General features: G+C 35.4%; 1 protein-coding gene across 1 annotated transcript in view; it reads left to right on the forward strand.

The window, feature by feature from the left end:
• LOC112981581 (sodium channel protein type 5 subunit alpha-like) overlaps nucleotides 1-17,452 on the forward strand; it is a 60,508-nt gene that overhangs the window by 2,646 nt on the left and 40,410 nt on the right. Inside the window, exons 4-9 of the mRNA XM_064508063.1 lie at nucleotides 6,736-6,869; nucleotides 7,198-7,258; nucleotides 7,958-8,109; nucleotides 10,135-10,264; nucleotides 12,247-14,675; nucleotides 16,026-16,144. Of these exons, the coding sequence (XP_064364133.1) occupies nucleotides 14,409-14,675; nucleotides 16,026-16,144 (386 nt within the window). The 5' untranslated portion in view covers nucleotides 6,736-6,869; nucleotides 7,198-7,258; nucleotides 7,958-8,109; nucleotides 10,135-10,264; nucleotides 12,247-14,408. The remainder of the gene's footprint in view (nucleotides 1-6,735; nucleotides 6,870-7,197; nucleotides 7,259-7,957; nucleotides 8,110-10,134; nucleotides 10,265-12,246; nucleotides 14,676-16,025; nucleotides 16,145-17,452) is intronic.

Consider the following 17,452-nt stretch of genomic DNA (forward strand, 5'->3'; position numbering starts at 1 on the left):
TTTCCCACCCCTCACGTGGTAGTTAGACCAATTGTAATTTTTTGGTCTGGGGTCTCCTGCTCCTCATTGGGTCTCATCGTCATTCTGAGGTAAGCTGTTTTTCTCCTTATTTTTGTTTTTTGCGGTCTCCGATGACGGTTGTACCTCTGTTTTTGTTGGGTCTTACTGTTGTGTCTTAAGGTCCTGAGGAGGAGGTGATTCTAAATCATAACAATTAACACTGCCCCAGCAGTGAGCTAAGGCTTTATCCCTCAAGGTCCTAATGCCCTGCACTGGTCTTATTTCAAAGCCTTGACACCCTCCCTTTCGGAGTGTGAGACGCATTCCTGCAGAAACCCTCCCTTTCGGAGTGTGAGACGCAGGAATGCAGACTGCTTGTAACTTCCTTATCTTCCTAGCTTGAACCAGCTCTGAGCCCCTTTTCTTACTGGACTAAGTAAAAGTTCATTATTTTATCTAAGTGAGGCCTAAGGCTTCAGCAAATTTAGCTACTCATGCTAAGCAAGTTTTATATAAGTTGTGCTAAGCAGCTACCTCTAGACAGTTTCAGTTTGCTATTCTTTAACATTCACAGGTTTCCAAAAAATGTTAAAAGGATTTGGAAATATGCTATAAGAATGATTTGAGGCCTGAGAAGTATGAATGATGATGAAAAGTTCAGATAGTTTTTTTCTACAGAAGAAGAGAGGAAACATGATAGCCGTTTTCAAATAAATAAAAAGAAATATGGAATAAACTCTCCTTCGTGTCCACAATGAATGAGACAAGAAGTAATGGGCTGAAATCGCAGTTCAGGGAATTCAGATGAGGCACTAGAAAAGCCTTTTTGGCAGGAAGGATAGTGAAGCACTAGAGTATGCTGCATATGGAGGTTTTGGAATCGCCATCTGTTGTATCAAGTATCTTCAGGAATTACATCAGTATAGTTGATGCTGCCTTGGGCTAGAACATGAACTAGATGCCTTGAAGAGATCCCTTCCAACTCCTTTTTTTGTATAATTATGCATCTACATGTGGGAAAGGGTTTTCATAAAGGAAGGCCTCTTTAATCCACCTTGAAGAAACATAATAGGTTCCATAGCTGGGAGATGGGCTAGATAAATACAAGACAGGAAGAAATGCATGTTTTAAGACCAGCTAATCACTGAAAAAATTCCCCAAGGGACTTGATAGATTCTACATAGCTTGAAGCCAAAAGTGTTGTAGCCAATATATAATTTATGGATATGACTCAGATGTGACTGTTTGAAATTACTGTATTTAGTCTGTATTTTATGGGATGTGAAGCTTGTTGATCATAAGTCCTATTTAATTTTATTGCGTGGCTGAATTTTCCTGTGATTTTTTATTTTACACTTCTCTATAAGCAAGACATTTATTCAAGTTATATAATCCACTATCTTTTTGAATCTTCATGTCAAAAATGTGCTGTAAAAAATCACAGAAGTATGCTTAGACAGCCTATACAGTAGTTACAAGCTTTACTGTGGTTCTCTGAAAGTGGTGAGTTTAGAACCTTACCTCTTGCTGTTGGATTAAGCTCTGAAAAGTTGCAGAATATAATCTGAGATAAAGTTGTAGTTTTAGAAAAAGGTCTGGCAAATACACAACATTTCTATATAATACTTGTTGCCTGAATATCTGTAAAAGTTTAATGAAAAGTACTGCAAATCAGTTTACACTCTATTTTTGCCTGCTGGATGAGGTGTTAGTTTCTTCGGTAGCATGGAGAAGTGAGAGGGACTTAGGGAGTCACTAAGGCAGTTGGTGGGTTTGGGCACGTATCGCAAAAAGACCATGTATGAGCAAAGGGCTCTGTAGATATAATAACAAAACATTGACTGCTCATTCATTTTTAATGACTGCCACTTGATGTGAGTAGAAAATGTGGAACCAGGATGATGGCAACTAGAAACAAAGAAAGAAACTAAGTTTTTAAGTTGTTTTGATAAATCGGATGCTCCAGCTAGCTAGACAGGAGGGACAGACAGAATTGAAAGTGGGAGTCTTTGGAGAATAATTATCTCAGCATAAATGTTGATTTGAGTTTGTTTTTTCACATTAATCTGAGAACTACAGAATACTGCATTCCAGTTCATTGGCATATATGGCTTGTTTGGATTTTTTTTTTTTAATTTGTAAAGCTGTTTGGTATTGCAAAAAATTTATCAATTGCGTCCTTGCCAAAAAGGTGAAGTTGAGACTTTAATCTCACAGGCAGCTGCAGTAAGAAATGGATTTGAAAATAACAACTCAGTCTTTGCTAGGTCTGTGGTACTTGCCATTTTATTATTGTGTTTGGAGCCATATAGTAAAAGGTGACACTTCATGAAGAAACTATATAAAAACCAGTGCATCAGAAATGTTGGAAATCTCTCATAGATGATAATAGTAATGTTTTTCATTCTTATAGCATCTTACTTTTGAGGAATATAAAATACTTCAAACATACTAATACTGTTTTTTTTTCAGAATGCCAAGAAGAAATAGATGTAATAACTGTCTTTAGGCGCTGAGCTAATTTTCAGCCTTATTCAGTGCACATTAGATCATTAGGCACAAAGCTAATTTGTGTAACAATGCCTTTAATGTGTACTTACCATAAAAGCCATTTCCTGTTATTCCGTAAAACCAATTAGCTATTTAAAAGGTACAAAATTTCATGTCAGTGTAATTTCTCACTCTGTTGTGCAGTATGAACAATGGGAAATGGGAATCATATAAATTATTATCTTGATAAATACATTAGCTACTTTATACTATTACATTCTTTTCTAAAAGGAATTTGGACACACCTTTAGTTTGGCTCAGAAATGTTTCTTAGCCTCAGCCCTGCAGTTCCTCCTTTGGTAAAATTTGTTGAGTGACAGACATACCTTTACGCAAGTTGTGTAATATAATTCTGTTTCTGTGTTCTTTTGTGTTTTGCTTTATATATAATATTGTGCATTCCAAGTATAGCAAAGAAGGCAGTCTCCCCAATACTTTTCTTTTTGCCGTATCTTTTTATTCCACATCACTATTGTTCGTGGATTTAATGTTTTACAGCAGACATTCCAGGCATCTCTTGATTACTTAGGTCTTGAACCTAAGGGGGTTCCTGAATCTCCTGGCCAGTGGTTGAATTTATTCAGCCTGTGATGGATGCATTTGAGTTTACATTGTAATAAGCTTGTGTGCATTATTTAGAGATAGCACTTAATGTGATATGTCAGCTGTTTTATAGTAATCCCCAAATTGTGGGCACACCTCTCCCTATCTGCAGGTTTAAGTTACGGATGAGAGGGAGGATCACCAGTTCTCTGAAGCTGTAGCTCTAGTGAACAGAGATCCTCATCCTAGCAATTATGGCTGCAAATAATATTTCTATTGCAAGTGTATCAAATGCAAAGATGTCTGCTTGCATTACCAAGAAGTCTGAAATTTTATTGCTGAGTAATGAACTGCCACCATCACATGAACAAGTGCGTACACCGATATCATTTATGAACTACAAGCATCAGAATTAATAACTATTACACTGCTCCAAATAAGTGTAATAAGTGAAAAATATTGTACTATGAAAATCTACCGTCAGTTCTTAAACTGTGTTGGTATGTATGCAGGGCCAGGTGGGGAATAGAGAATGGAGGACTAATCTGATAAAAACACTAAAACTCTTGCTTATTGAGAAGAGAAGGCCACAGCTATTCACAGTTTATTTCAGTGCTTAATTGTCCTTACTGTTAAATATGAGTTCCTTATTTTTGGACCACATTTGACTAGGTTCAACTTCCAGCTTTTGCTTTTGTTCATTGGATCGAAGAGTCCTCCATTGTTAGAGCTCTGATTCTCCTGTAGGTGCATATGATGTGATCAAGTCAGGTCTCAGCTTCTTAATGGGGCAACCATTGCTGCATTTGGTTACTGTTTTATCTAGCAACACATTTTACAAAGGTACTCATCTGAAGGACATAGCCAAGATGATTTTGGGTTAGCTTGTCGTTCTTTGGAACACACAAGCTTTTTCCCATAAAGACTTTCTGTATGTAGAATGGGAAGTGTACTTATGTTTTTGTTGTATTTGGCATCAGTGCCTTGACAAATAGTCATCAAGAGGACCATATTTGTGCGATCATCTTGGTGCCTTCTGTTGCTGTGATGTGGCTGACTTGGATGATGAATAGCTGAAGAGCCACTACACCAGAAGAACAGCTGTCCTTGACTGTATTCAGTGATAATTCTGTTACAAGCAGAGCCAAGGAAATCATGTGGTTCTCGTTCTGAAAATTGGTACTGAGCACTGTTGCCCCAGGGTAGTGCTCAGCTTTGAGGTCTTAAGAGAAAATCAGATTCTTACCTAGAGAAACTAGTGTTTTCTATCTTTTTTTTTTTTTTTTTTTTTTTTTTTTTTTTTTTGTCTGTCATGATATCCCTTATGCAGGTTTGTCAAATTTTAGGAAGTTTTGCATTATCAAAGAGAAACTATTTATTTTTAACTTTAAAGTTACTTGAAAATTTTTTTCATTGCATGTGGTAGGGAGGCAAGAATAACAGCTCATTTCTGTTAATATCAGCTTTATGATGTGATTGTGGTTTGTGTTTATTCTGCCTAAAAGAGACATCCCTCCATCTGCTTACTCCTGTGGTGCTGGTATACTTAAAGACACTAGAAATACACCGTACCTCTGCTCTGACATGATTTCCATTCCCTGCTCTCCAGAGGTTGAGATCTTGACTTTAGGAGAATATTTTGATGTCTGTGTTCGTACGTATTTGCTGTTATGTGCATAGTCAAGTTTCCTGAGTATTTTATGGGGTTTTCTGTATGACAGAATGCATGGTGTTTGCTGGTTCTTAAAGAGTATTACAGGCATCACTATATTGTTTCAGAATCAGTGTTCACTAATGGACAGTGTGGGGAACCAGAAGGTACAAGAAGCTCCATAGTTAGCAGCCATGATTTGTTTCCATGAAGGTCTTAACCTAAAATAAATTAGTCAAGAAGATGTTTTATATCAGATTCAATAGACTTCTTCACCAATGGATGCCACAATCTGGTTATGTGTGGTATAACTGTGTTTTACAGGATCCATTTCTTGAAAAAAATAGAATGTCTTCTCAGGATGGAGTAATTTTCTTTCTGTTTTGGAGCTAATAGATGTTTTTAGCATTTAAGTAAAGTAATGCTGATTTAGATTTGCGTTTTTGATAAGATTAATGTTTTCCTCACTATCTGTAAAATAAAGACTTTTCTTATGAAAACTTTCTATGTATAGGTATTGTGTGGAAAAATAGGCTGTTGAATAGGGCAGTGTATAAATTTCAGAATTAGATTTTCAGATATGTCAGAAGATCATAATGAACTTTGTTTGAAATTTGAGTTCCATTTCCTCTTATAGATCCCCCCTCCCCTACTGCAAGACCAAATATATTTCTATCTGTGCTATAAAAGTTTATGTCACTCCCTTCTAATGATTTATAGTGACTGGACAACTTACTATTTTATAAGCAAAAATAGAATCTTGAAAAACTTTGTAACAAAAGCACTATTTTTATTAAAATAGAGCTTTCTTTGAGGTGTCTCGGTATTGCATTTTTAGTTACTCAAAAAGATCATAATTCACCAAATCTCGGTAATGACTTATCCAGCTCTCTGATCTTTAGCTGCTTAGTTGCAATGACTTACTTTTTAGGTTACATTGCACTATGTCTGCAATTGGCTAGCTTAAAGGGGAATGCAGTGAGAAGGAATAGGTTTTTAATTGCTGAATCTGAAACCTCTCACATATAATCGTGGGTCCCTAATCAGTTAGCTCTTAAGGGAAGGTCCCAGTCTGATAGGAAGGGGAGGGGAAAATATCGTGTTGAATTTAAGTTAGGAACTTAAATAGGAGAATATTAATCCTATAAAAAGGGGAGGGAGGGGAGAGAAGAAAAACCTTGCATAAACGCTTCTTCCTCTAGAACAGAGGCAAGCATTGCCTGTCTGCTACCCCCCTTGAATATAAGGTAGTGTGGAGAAACAGATTTCTAGGATTGCCCCACAGAATATTTTTTGTAGGTAGAAATTGGCAGATGAGGAGGCTGAAGAGAATTTGAGGTTCAGTGGGTCTAAGGAGAAGTCATGCAATGTGGATGAACTCTCAGATGCCTTGAGACTTTTAATTAGCAAAATCTATCTGAAAAGTAATTTCAAGTAGAATCTAGTGTTTAGAGTTGTGGTACAGTCAATGAGATGTATTTAATTGTACAAAAATGTGTTTCTTTAGTTTTTGACATCTGCATACTCATGATCATTAGACTAATGGTAGTGTACTAATGCTAACAAGTAAAAATATTTTTCTTATGCTCTGGCAATAAAAAGGAAAAGAAGAATGCTACACTTCACAGTTAACGAAAGCAACAGATTTCTGTCAAGTACATGACATCTAAATGAACAGTCATTTAGTTATTTCGATACCGAACATTATCTTTTTATTGTTAAACTTCAACTTATTTTTTTCTTTCTATATATGGAGGAATAATGCAGGAAACTGAGAAGAAAACAATGGTCTTTCTCTAAAGCTAGTATTCTGCCTCCCCCCTACACACACTTAAGAAACTGCCTTCCTAATAGCTGAAACTAAATTCCGGATAGTAATATACACAAGAACAGTTACTATCTAAATGCTATGCTTTTAGCTGCAAATCCTAAGCTTTCTTTTACCAGCTATGGATAAAAACCCTATTTTTTCCATGCTCTCCTCTCTTCAGCTTTTAGGTGTTTCAGTCTGTGGAAAAGGCAGGAGTGCAGCTCTTTGCCTGAGTTTTGTCTTCATTACACCTTCATTACTCCCTTTTACAGAATCAGAATGATGAAGAGGAACCAGCAGAAAATCCATGTTCAGGTAAGGATCTCTTGTAGTTAGCGATATGAGCAGATGTGGCATTATAAATGTGGCTGATTTTGACAATAGTTGCTTTAGTGCCATTATAGAATGATTATTTACTGATATTTAAAAGTCTGCTCTCTTAATTGCTCTTGTCTTGAGAACATACTGTTGCTTTCTGGAAAAATAATTTACTCTTGAAGTTAAAGTGGCTTATTGTTGTTTGCATCACAAAACACTTAGCGTCTTTATTTCTTTAAAGCCATCTTTAGTTTTTTGCTTTGGTGATGATATCTATCAAACAAAACGTTTGATAGCAGTTGTTTTTCTGTTTGCATGCATTAAGGCTGACTGGCTTTTAAGGACAACATACTTCCTTCAGTACAATTCTTCCAGCAAAACCTATGGTACGTGACACTCTTACCATCTGTCAGGAAAGATCCTGAGTCTACCCGATAAAGAATAAAATAATCTTTGGACAATAATGAATGCTGTTGAAATAACTGTAGGAGAAGTAACAGTTTGTAGCAATAAGGTTTAACCAGTAGTTTATACCTGTTACTATCCTATATGTGTTGCTAGCAGGTTTTATACATAACTTTTATTTTCAAAACCCTGTAAAGTTTCAAATATGAGGAAAATGTGACTTTTATCTTGCTCAAACAAGGCTTATATGTTGTAATAGAAGTTATGACAACATGTAATATTGAGTGTATTTTGGGCTCAGATCTTTTATGTGTTAGATCGTATATTTGACTTTTTTGAGGGTTTTTTTTGTGTGCAAAATACAATAGGCATATGTGGTCAGGGAATTTTAAGAAATAGAAATTAAGGAAGGAAAACAGTAATATGTGATTGCAATTTCTAACCGAAAGCTTTTAATGAAGGGCAAAGTTTGTGCCAATATTTAATGTGTTTTGGAAGTTTAGCTGGTTAAAACCTCAGAATAAAATGTCAAGCAGGACAGCGTTTGCTTTTATGTTTCTGCATACAGAACCCACCCTTTCTAATGTCACTACAATTTCAGCAGAAGTAAAATCATTGAGTAATATTTAAGTGATTATTCTTCAAATGTATTACCCTCTCATTTTTTTCTTTAATTGCAGTGTGACATCTCCGAATTCTGTATATTTCTGTCAGGAGAAGAACAATCAAACTCCTCCCTCTTGATCCCTCCCCCAGGCATTCCAATACAAAAGAAAACTTTCCGAGTGGGAGCTAGATAGGTAAAAAGGATGTTCTTTAGAACATAATGAAGGTGAGAAAATTAACGTTTTCTGTCTCCTAGAAGATATAAGTTAGCAGAAATTAGCTTATGAGATTTCAGTGTAAAACTGATTTCTATTTAGAAGTGAACATTGTATTTTGTTGTTGCTAAATACTTGTGTACTATGAGGAATCTCCATTACTGAATTTGTTTGTTTAGATCTGCATATATTCAAAATATTCAGGGGTATTTGTATAGATACATATATATATAAAATATATGCACATATGTTTATGGGTCTTATCTGGTTTTATTTTAGGTATAGTTAGAATGTATATAAGATGTGTTTTTAATGTAGAATCGCTATATTCCTGTAAATAAGCAGCTATTCATTTTACATGTGGCAGAATAACTTTTTTCTAAAGGTTAGTATTTCTCATATTGATTTCTGACTGCTGTTTGTTTTCTTTGTTTGGTATATGAAGCTTATTGGCTGATGTACTGCAGTTCTCAAATTGGCTTTAATGATATCTAGTCTGAGCTATAATTATCTTCAGATAGTAGAGTTTGGTTACCTGCACAAATTGGGAATGTTTATCTCTCAGAAATGATGAGTGATTTTGTCGGAACATTTAAGTACTGCATACTGTAGCCTGTTGCATCCATTTCCAAACTTGGACCTAATATGTGGATAGATTTTCTAATAATATAATGATGTTCTCAGTAGCTTTTTATTTTATGTCCGAATAGCTTTTTATTTTACATCTCAAAAAAAGTAGAGATGGATATTTATGCATACACAAAGCTTTCATGGGTATGAGGGGTGGGAGAGAGTGGTAGAAAAGGTATTAGATGGAAATGAACATATATTTTAGAAATAACAGTACTACAAGAAATGTGTTGTGCTTCCCAGTTTGCTTCTAGAAAGGACTAAAATCAATCAGTTAATTCTGTTGATAATTACTGGTAGTCAGAAGAAATCAGTGATCATAGAGCAAAAAATTTTTCTCTTTTTTGAAATTGGGTAGGAAGCTTTTTTTCTGCAAGCTATTGTACACAAACAAGAGAGAATTCTTAGCCTATTTTATAAAGTGTTGCTGTGAGCTGTTTTCTCATTTTTCTCTTTTTTTGCTTGAAGCTTATCTGCTTCAAAAGTATTTTGAGCTGCATATAAAATGACATTTTGATTTTTTTTTTTAATCAGTTTTATGGAATGTATTTTTTTTTTTTTAATAATGGGCATTCATTATGCCTGGTGTATCCAAGTGTAAAGCGAATGATGAATTTGGAGATGTTTGTAACATTCAGATCAGGGTTTTCAGGTCAATGTTTCCTGTTGCATATGGTGAATTGATTAAATGTAACGTTTGAAATCTGAAATAGCTAATGCAAATAGTTTATTTTCCTGACATCCGGTTCTGCTCTTGGGTGTTATATGGGAAGGTGAATCTAGATTGTTTGAGATGTCTGCTTAAAAGAAAGGGAAGTTTTGTCAGCTATGGAAAGATTCAGTGCAAGACTGACACCTGCGTTTAGATGCCTAAATGCAGCTGTCTGTGCATGATCTAGGTGTTTAATCTCCCATTATGGTCAGTGTTAATATTTAGTTAATATTGTCAGTGGAGTTTTAGATCATTCTAAAGTAGCTATTTCGCTTTGGTCATCTGAAGTAGCTCTACAGCTTTGAATGCCTGTATTTACCGCTAGATACCACTCACTGTCATAGGAGTTAAAATGCCTTGCTCGCATGTAGAACCTCAGTTTAGGTGTCTTTATTTACAGACTAAATCTGTGGATGTAACATCCTTTTGTTTCTGCACATCTGGGCTATGTCTTAACATAAATTTGTATTTCATTAAGGTAGTAAAAACACTACTGATTTTGTTCATCAGAGCTGGAAGGGCAATTTTGTTATGTCAACCAAAATGGTATATGATGTATGCAGCTGAGTTTGGTTAAGTACTCTTTGATGAACTACTTGAAGTATTTGGGTTTGGATGTTTTGTTCATGTGCTTCTCTGAACTGTGTGGAGGATTTACTAAAATTTGATTTTACACTTTTTCCCTCAAAATGAGATTGGAAAAATATATAGAGTGGTCAAAACAAGCTTTTTGAAAATACTGAGGATCAATATTGAAAAACGAACAGGGCTCTGGCTAGAACACAAATTTTAATAATTCCAGTCCTGTGGTAGTGGCTCTCAGGGTAAGTATTGCGATGTGTTTACTCATTTCTTATTTAATCATTTTAAGGTGCTTCTTGACCTGTGTTTAAGTGTATTATTATTTGATTTTATGCTTTCTAACAAAATCCCTCCACAGGGAGACATTTTATTCTGTGTTCCTTGTGAAATAATTTACTAAATACATACTAAAAACAAACTAAATACATATTTCCAGTTTACCCTTTATTTCTTCAAATGCTAACAGGAGAGATTGAATGAGTGAAGAGAAATGATTTGAGATTCAGAACTAAATTATACATGATAGAACTAAATTGAAATACAAAATAAGGGCATTTATATTCCTGCCAGTTTTCCTGTTGTATCCTTGGAGGGATGCTTTTCCATCAAAAAACACCCCTTGCTGACTTTGTGTTTTGTAGTTCTGTTAATTCAAATGTTTATCTTATGAATTGTTGAATATTATTGGTCAGCAGTTTGATTGCTAATACATTACCACATGTAAAAGGAACTTTCATACCTTTAGTGAGTTGAAAGGAGTTCTGAATTTCGCATAGATGAAACCAAGTTAAGGAGCTGCATGTAATGCTTGAACTTGTATTTTGATTTTCATTCTAAATGTCTATGTTGGTTAGTTATCATCACCTAAATGAGTATTTTGTAATTTGTATTTATGAAGCATTGTATTAATGGACTCATTTTTTGGCAGTACTTTGCTATTATGGAGAAAATTGTCCTGCTTTTTTCTTAAGAATTTTTAATAGATAATTGTACTGTAATTGCTAAGGTCTGTGTTTCTGGCCTGTGTCTGTTTCATTTAGTGGCTTCTTGTTATCTCTTTCTACTACTCTACAGATCATTTGTTAGTGAAGTTGCATCAGTATATGTGGAACTCTTGCTTTTGACATAAAAGGATGGTCAATGTTTTTACAGTACCCAAAGTACCCTAAACCAGTTAGATGAACCTAAAACCATGACTGGCTGCATACCTTGATTTCAGTTCTTCCTAAGATGAGAAAAACAAGTAATTTCTACTTAGAAAAAAATGTGAATTCAGTGACAGGTTTTTGTATCTTTGATCCTGTAGAGAGTGGTTCTTTTGTGACTGAAGTCCCACGAGTACATTTATATCAGTTACTGCCGGACCATTCTCTGTAGGACCAGGGATATCAAAACCTGTCATAGTATTTCCATTTCTTAATCAAAACGGAAATTACTTACTTATCCTGCATTAGGAATTAACAGATCTGCACATTAGCCTGTATTTTTAGTCATCTGTATCCTAAAGATTTTTTCAATCACAGGTGGTCTTAGCTTGCTTTTGCCTAACCTAATTCACAATCTATAAGTGTTTGGTAGTTGATGAAAGGACAAAAAGTGTGTTGTTCTGTGCCAAAGTTAAGTGCAGTGTTTCAGGTCGTCTGAAGAAATTCTCTCATGTTATCCATGAGCATTTGTCCAATTATTACTTCCAGACACTACTGCTGAAGGGGATGTGTATTGTTTCCTCCTGATCACTGTTTTTGACAGGTTCAATCTTCAGTTTTTTTAAATTCAGTCCCCAAATCCATATTCAATACTCAGACAACGTTGGTATTAACTAAAAAGATTTGCTTTGCTTCATTTACTTTATGTAATGCAGTTATCTAAAATCTCTGTCTTTTTGTTCTTCCTAAAACCTCTTTGAAGATGAAGTTAATCTTAATTATAAAAATTGAAAAAAGAAAGAGAACACGTTGATTTTCACTTTATCTTTTGAACTTTCCAATGAAAATGGTCTATGTGGTTTTGCAGAATAACATTTTTTTGATTATATACTTTCAGTTTGTTAGCATGGCAAATTTTGATCTCTGAATTGTGGTCCCTGGTCAGATTTGGTCCTGCTTGTAAAGTCCCTGGGAGGGTGGGGGAGGAAATCATTGCAAAATCACTCTGGCTTCAGTCAGTCGCATACTCTTTCTTTCTTTCTTTTTTTTTTTTTTTTTTTTTTTTAATATTCATTTAGAGAAGAGACCTGTAATTACAAGGCAACATTGACTGCTCCAGCTCACTAAACTGAAGTAGCACAGCCGGACTTAGGGCAATCAAAAATACTGAGTGTTTTAAAGACCAGGTGGTGAGTAGTAGTGTTTTGCAGATGGGGGTATTTGGATTTGACATTAGTCACAAAGGGTGACTCATCCTCTAATGGGTCAATCTTCTTCACTTTTTTGGGGGTGAAAATTGCAGCCATAGAAATCGTTATCATTGCCAAGTAATGTGGATAATTTGGACCAGAAGTAATTAGTAACTGAATACTGACAATGATTTGCCTTAAGTCACTTGCAGGGTTTCAGTGCTTGTCATTGCCTTGCCACCCTACCCCACTCTGTGGTTTCAGCTCAAGGAGAATAATTGAAAATAAATTGTTGAAGGTACCCTGCTGACTCCACAAATCAATGCAAAATTTGTGAATATATGAGAAGGTGAAGCTGTCTCATCTACCTTTTGCCAGAACTCTGTTTTCAATGACACCCACACCTGTCGGCATGAATAAACACGTCAAAGACCTGATTAAAATCAGGGTAGTTAATAGTAATGCAATTTATTTCCTCTAATGTGTGGAAAAGAAGAGTTATCAAGCAAATTAAAATAACCAAGACTTCCAGAAACACAAGACACTCTACTGCAGACCCACAAAGCACTAAGTCACTTGTGAAATTCTAGGAGAGACTCATCTTCCTATTGACATGCATTTGTAGGGGGGTAATGCCAGACCAACTTGGTCGTTGGATTTGCTGTAGTCTTTTTGTGGTGTCGCTACATTATTTGTTCTCTGCACAACAGTCAGTGGGTAGGGAACTTTGAGTGCTGATCAGTGGTTGAATCGTCTCCTAGTGTGAAGTTGTTTTGAGGAAATGCAGGTTCCTGGCTTTCCTAAGCACACAGGGAAGGGTAGATCTCAGGCAGAATTAAGCATAGCAGCTATCTCAGTTCTGCACCTGGTGTCATTTTATTTTTTTGAGAAACTGTGTACTAAATGACTCTTAATCAAGCCTTGATGTAAAAGGATGCAGAACTTGATATTTCACTGACACTTTGCTGACGAGGAACACACTATGCTTCCTAGTGTGATACATCTTAGCTTTCGTACGCTCGTGATAAGTCATGTCAAGTTAAATGAATTTCAATGAATCTTCAAGAAATCTAAGGGCACGTTTGAAGCTCAGATTTTTTTCCTCCAATATACATCTAGTTCTCTTTAACCTTACAAATTTATAGGTGTTTGTGATGCAGTTTATTTTTAATGTTAATGAATAAAAAAGAATACAAATACTTTTTAATCAAACCAGATGTGGTACAGCCTCAATTGTGGGCACATTCTCAGTCTGCTACTCAGCAAAGTTATAAGAAAGCCTCTTGAGCAGAGTATTTTTCAGCCCTGAGTGTGAATGGCAAAGGGAAAGGGTTAAGAGTGTGGTTTGAAAACAGCAAGAGCAAAGCACACATGTGACCAACAAAACAGTAGAATCTGAGGAGAGCGAAGCTCAAGGCTAGTGAAGGAAAGACCTGGCATTCATTGTATGGTTTTTACTTTGGGCCATGAATATCTCCTTGGCAGTATTCAAAACTACTGGACAAGGCCCTGAGCAACCTGACCTAACTTCAAAGTTGGCCTTGCTTTGAGCAAGGGGTTGGACCAGATGGCCTTTCAGAGTCCCTTGCAATTAAACTATTCTGCGATCCTAGGTAAGAAAGAGGAATGGTAGATATGGAATTAACTTTTGCTTGCAGAAAGAATGGTAACTAAGCTGCAAGACTGCTAATACGGTAAGTTGCTTCAGAGAGAAACTATTGGGTGATTGTCAGGGTTCTGATACAGATGTATTTTCCTAGTGGAAGGAAGAAGGAAAAAAGTCTCTGTTTGGCAACCTGGCTTGTACAAGACGAATCCAGAATCAATCGTAGTTAATCTTTGAGTGTTGTTTTAGATTACCCTTTCTCCTAAATAAAGGGGGTTCTAGCTGGTTTTACTTTATTTTTTTTATAGGGTTCAACAGAAAGCAGAAATAATTCATCTAATAAGTATTAGTCTTTGTCATGTATTATTTCTGTTACCTTTTACTTAATGATAACTTTCTCTTGTAAGTTACTTCTAGCACTGGAATTAAATGTATAGATGGAAAAATGGATCCCTTACTTTGGCCCTCAGAAACTAACAGCTTTCGACGTTTCACTTCTGAGTCCCTGGCAGCAATTGAGAAAAGAATTGCTGAGAGAAAAAACAGGCAAAATGAAGATAAGGAGGAGAGTCAACAAGTTGAAGAGGAAAAACTTAACCCCCAGCTGGATCTGAAAACATGCAAAAAACTGCCATCTCTCTATGGGGATCTTCCTGAGGAGCTCATTGGGGAACCCCTGGAAGATTTTGATCCATACTACAGCGACCACAAGGTTAAAGCCTTTAAAAGTGTCTTCTATTTCATTTTTTTCATGCTAAAATCTTAAGATAAAAATAACTGTATGCAGAGGATTCTGGTTTTTGATTCTTCTGTAGTCAGATCTTAGAACGTTACTAGCATTTTGCGAAGTTAGGGGTGCTAAGGTATACTCCATATTTTGTAAGGAAGAGGTGTTTCAAATCCCACTCTACAAGCAGTTTTAAGTATGAAAATACACTTTTATGGAAAACATATTCTGAAATAATTGATGCTTTGCTATTTAGAGCAGTTCTCTCTCTATTGAAGTCTGTGGAGCTGAACTCACTGTAGTATAAACAGTGCCTGTCAAACAGTAGGTCACATTGGAATTGCTGGCAAAGTGCCAATACTTTTACTGAATTACACATTAGGAGACACATATTTGAAATATTTCCAGTGCTCTGTGTAATAAAAAGATACATTTTCCTTAGGAAGAGTAAATTAATTTTATATTATTTGATAATGTCTCGTCAGCTTTGCTTATTGTACCGTATTTTTATGATGTATATCCCATGCTATTAAATTTTTTTTTGTGTTGTCTATGGGAGCATGTAAAGTAAATGCTTTGGGAATCCTTTCAGGGTTAAATTTCTATTATATGATTGCTTACTACTGAAGCAGACTTGTGCTGAAGAGTGGAAGGTTCCATCCAGTCCATCTTTTATATGCCGGCAAAAGTTAATGAAATATAATCATTTTTTTCACATTATTAGGGTCATCTTGATGAAGAGAAGGGAAACTAAGGCTCATTCAATTGAAGGCATTTTCATATATGTTAGTGGACACTTTTTAATTTAAGAGATTTCATTTTTACTTTATCTGGCAACAGTACTGGATAGTGATGAGCCTTAGGATAGCTTACTTGGAATTTACAGAGTTACTTGGTAGTTTAGTGGAAATTCCTACTTTAACCGGACTGGGTTCTGGCAGTCTTAGAATAATATTAACTTTTTAAATAATCTGTTGTAGCCTGTGAAATGATCCAAGAGTAAGGTACCTCTAAGTAAGGTTGACACCAGTATTACAGTGCCAAAATAGTATCTTTAATTACTTTGACCAAGTGAATATGAGCATTTGCTTAGTCCTCGCTTTCTGTTCCTACTTCCTCCTCACAGAAAATACAAACCTACATGTGGCTGGTGTGTTTCATTCAATATGTAGTATCATTAGGTCTCAGCTCCAAGTAAGGATGCGAGAAAGCTATGCTCATAGACACAATTAGATATAGTTCTAGGTGAAGATTTTTTTTAAGTTACTATTTAATTTTGGGGAAAATTTGTGTTTCATGAAAATATTTCATATACTATAAATCTTTTGTTCATAGACTTTCATGGTGCTAAATAAAAGGAGGACTATTTTCCGGTTTACTGCTATGCCTGCTTTGTTTATACTTGGTCCTTTTAATCAAGTGAGAAAAGCAGCAATTAAAATTTTGATCCATTCATATCCTTTTATTGGTTTCCATCACTTAAATTTCAAAATATACTGTACTGTTTTCTGTCATTTTGTTCTTCTGTTCCTGCTAAGCTAAAGGTAAGCTCATGTGGCTGTGATATTGAGAGACTTTTAAAAAGATACATTGAATCTTGCTTGATTACAGCAAGGATATTTACATGTGGTTGCTACAAGTAAATGTGTTAAAATAATCGTATTTAAATAGTCAAATTTGCTTATATTGTTATGAAACAACATTTAGCAGCTGTTGTTATTTTAGCCCTTTCCAGAACTTTTTCTAAATCTCTACTGTGGTGAAAAGCATAATTTTTTAATTAAAAAAAAAAAAAAAGGAATCCCTAGGGAATTAAAAACATTAGGAAAACATTAGGAAAGTGAATGACAGCAATGTTTTAAAAGATTCTGATGTTAGCCTAAGAAAGGTATTTCAAATTCAAATTTGGAGAGCTTTTTTATATTTTTACAAAAATATCACCATAGACTTAAAGAATGTAAAAATACAAGAGTTACTTTTGTCGGTGCAGAACTGTATGCTCAGTGGTTTCTGCTCTTAAATATCTGTTTGGGTTTATTATTTTGTAGAAATAGATCCTCTAATAAGGAAAGGAATTAGAAGGAGATTCTGGTTGATTTCAAATGTATATTCATGCTGTTAGAAACTGCATTATTTGCTGAATAGCAAATACTTAATTGAATAATTCAATAATTGCTGAATTGAATAATTCAAAATTATCACTAAAATTAAGGCCATTGTTTAAAAACAATCTGTTTTTATTAGGTAAAGGTTGAACTTTCATAAGAGAATGTTTTTTCTTAGGTACGTTCTCATGATCTGCCTCATACAATAGAAAAGTTTTCTTTTGCAATGTTGGTAAAGGGTGCATTGTCTCTCCCTTCCTGTCTCGGTATTCAGTGTTCTTCTCAAGTATCCTTGTGAAGTGGACCCCTCAAGTGCTTTGCCCTTTCTCACTGCGTGCATTGCAAGCTTAGTCCATTCCTTGAAGATTCTGATGCTTTCATCAGATGCCTCGTTTTGACAACTGTGAGGGTTATCTTTAGTTTTCCAAGTCTCATTTCAGATCCTTCTACTGCTATTGAAGGAGCCATACGTCTGTAAAAGGTCACCAGAGCTACTCGTTCAAGCCTCAAGAAGAGGTATGGGTAGGATATTGAACTCTAGACTAAGTAAGATTCTGCCTTACTTAAACACAATGAAAACTTTCTCCAGCATTGGAGTCTGTTGCTTCTTTGCTGGATTCCAGCTTCAGCACCCTCAAAGACTTTCCCATTCCTCCC

The sequence above is a fragment of the Dromaius novaehollandiae genome, chromosome 2 (assembly GCF_036370855.1).
Source record: "Dromaius novaehollandiae isolate bDroNov1 chromosome 2, bDroNov1.hap1, whole genome shotgun sequence".
In the NCBI taxonomy this organism is placed as follows: domain Eukaryota; kingdom Metazoa; phylum Chordata; class Aves; order Casuariiformes; family Dromaiidae; genus Dromaius; species Dromaius novaehollandiae.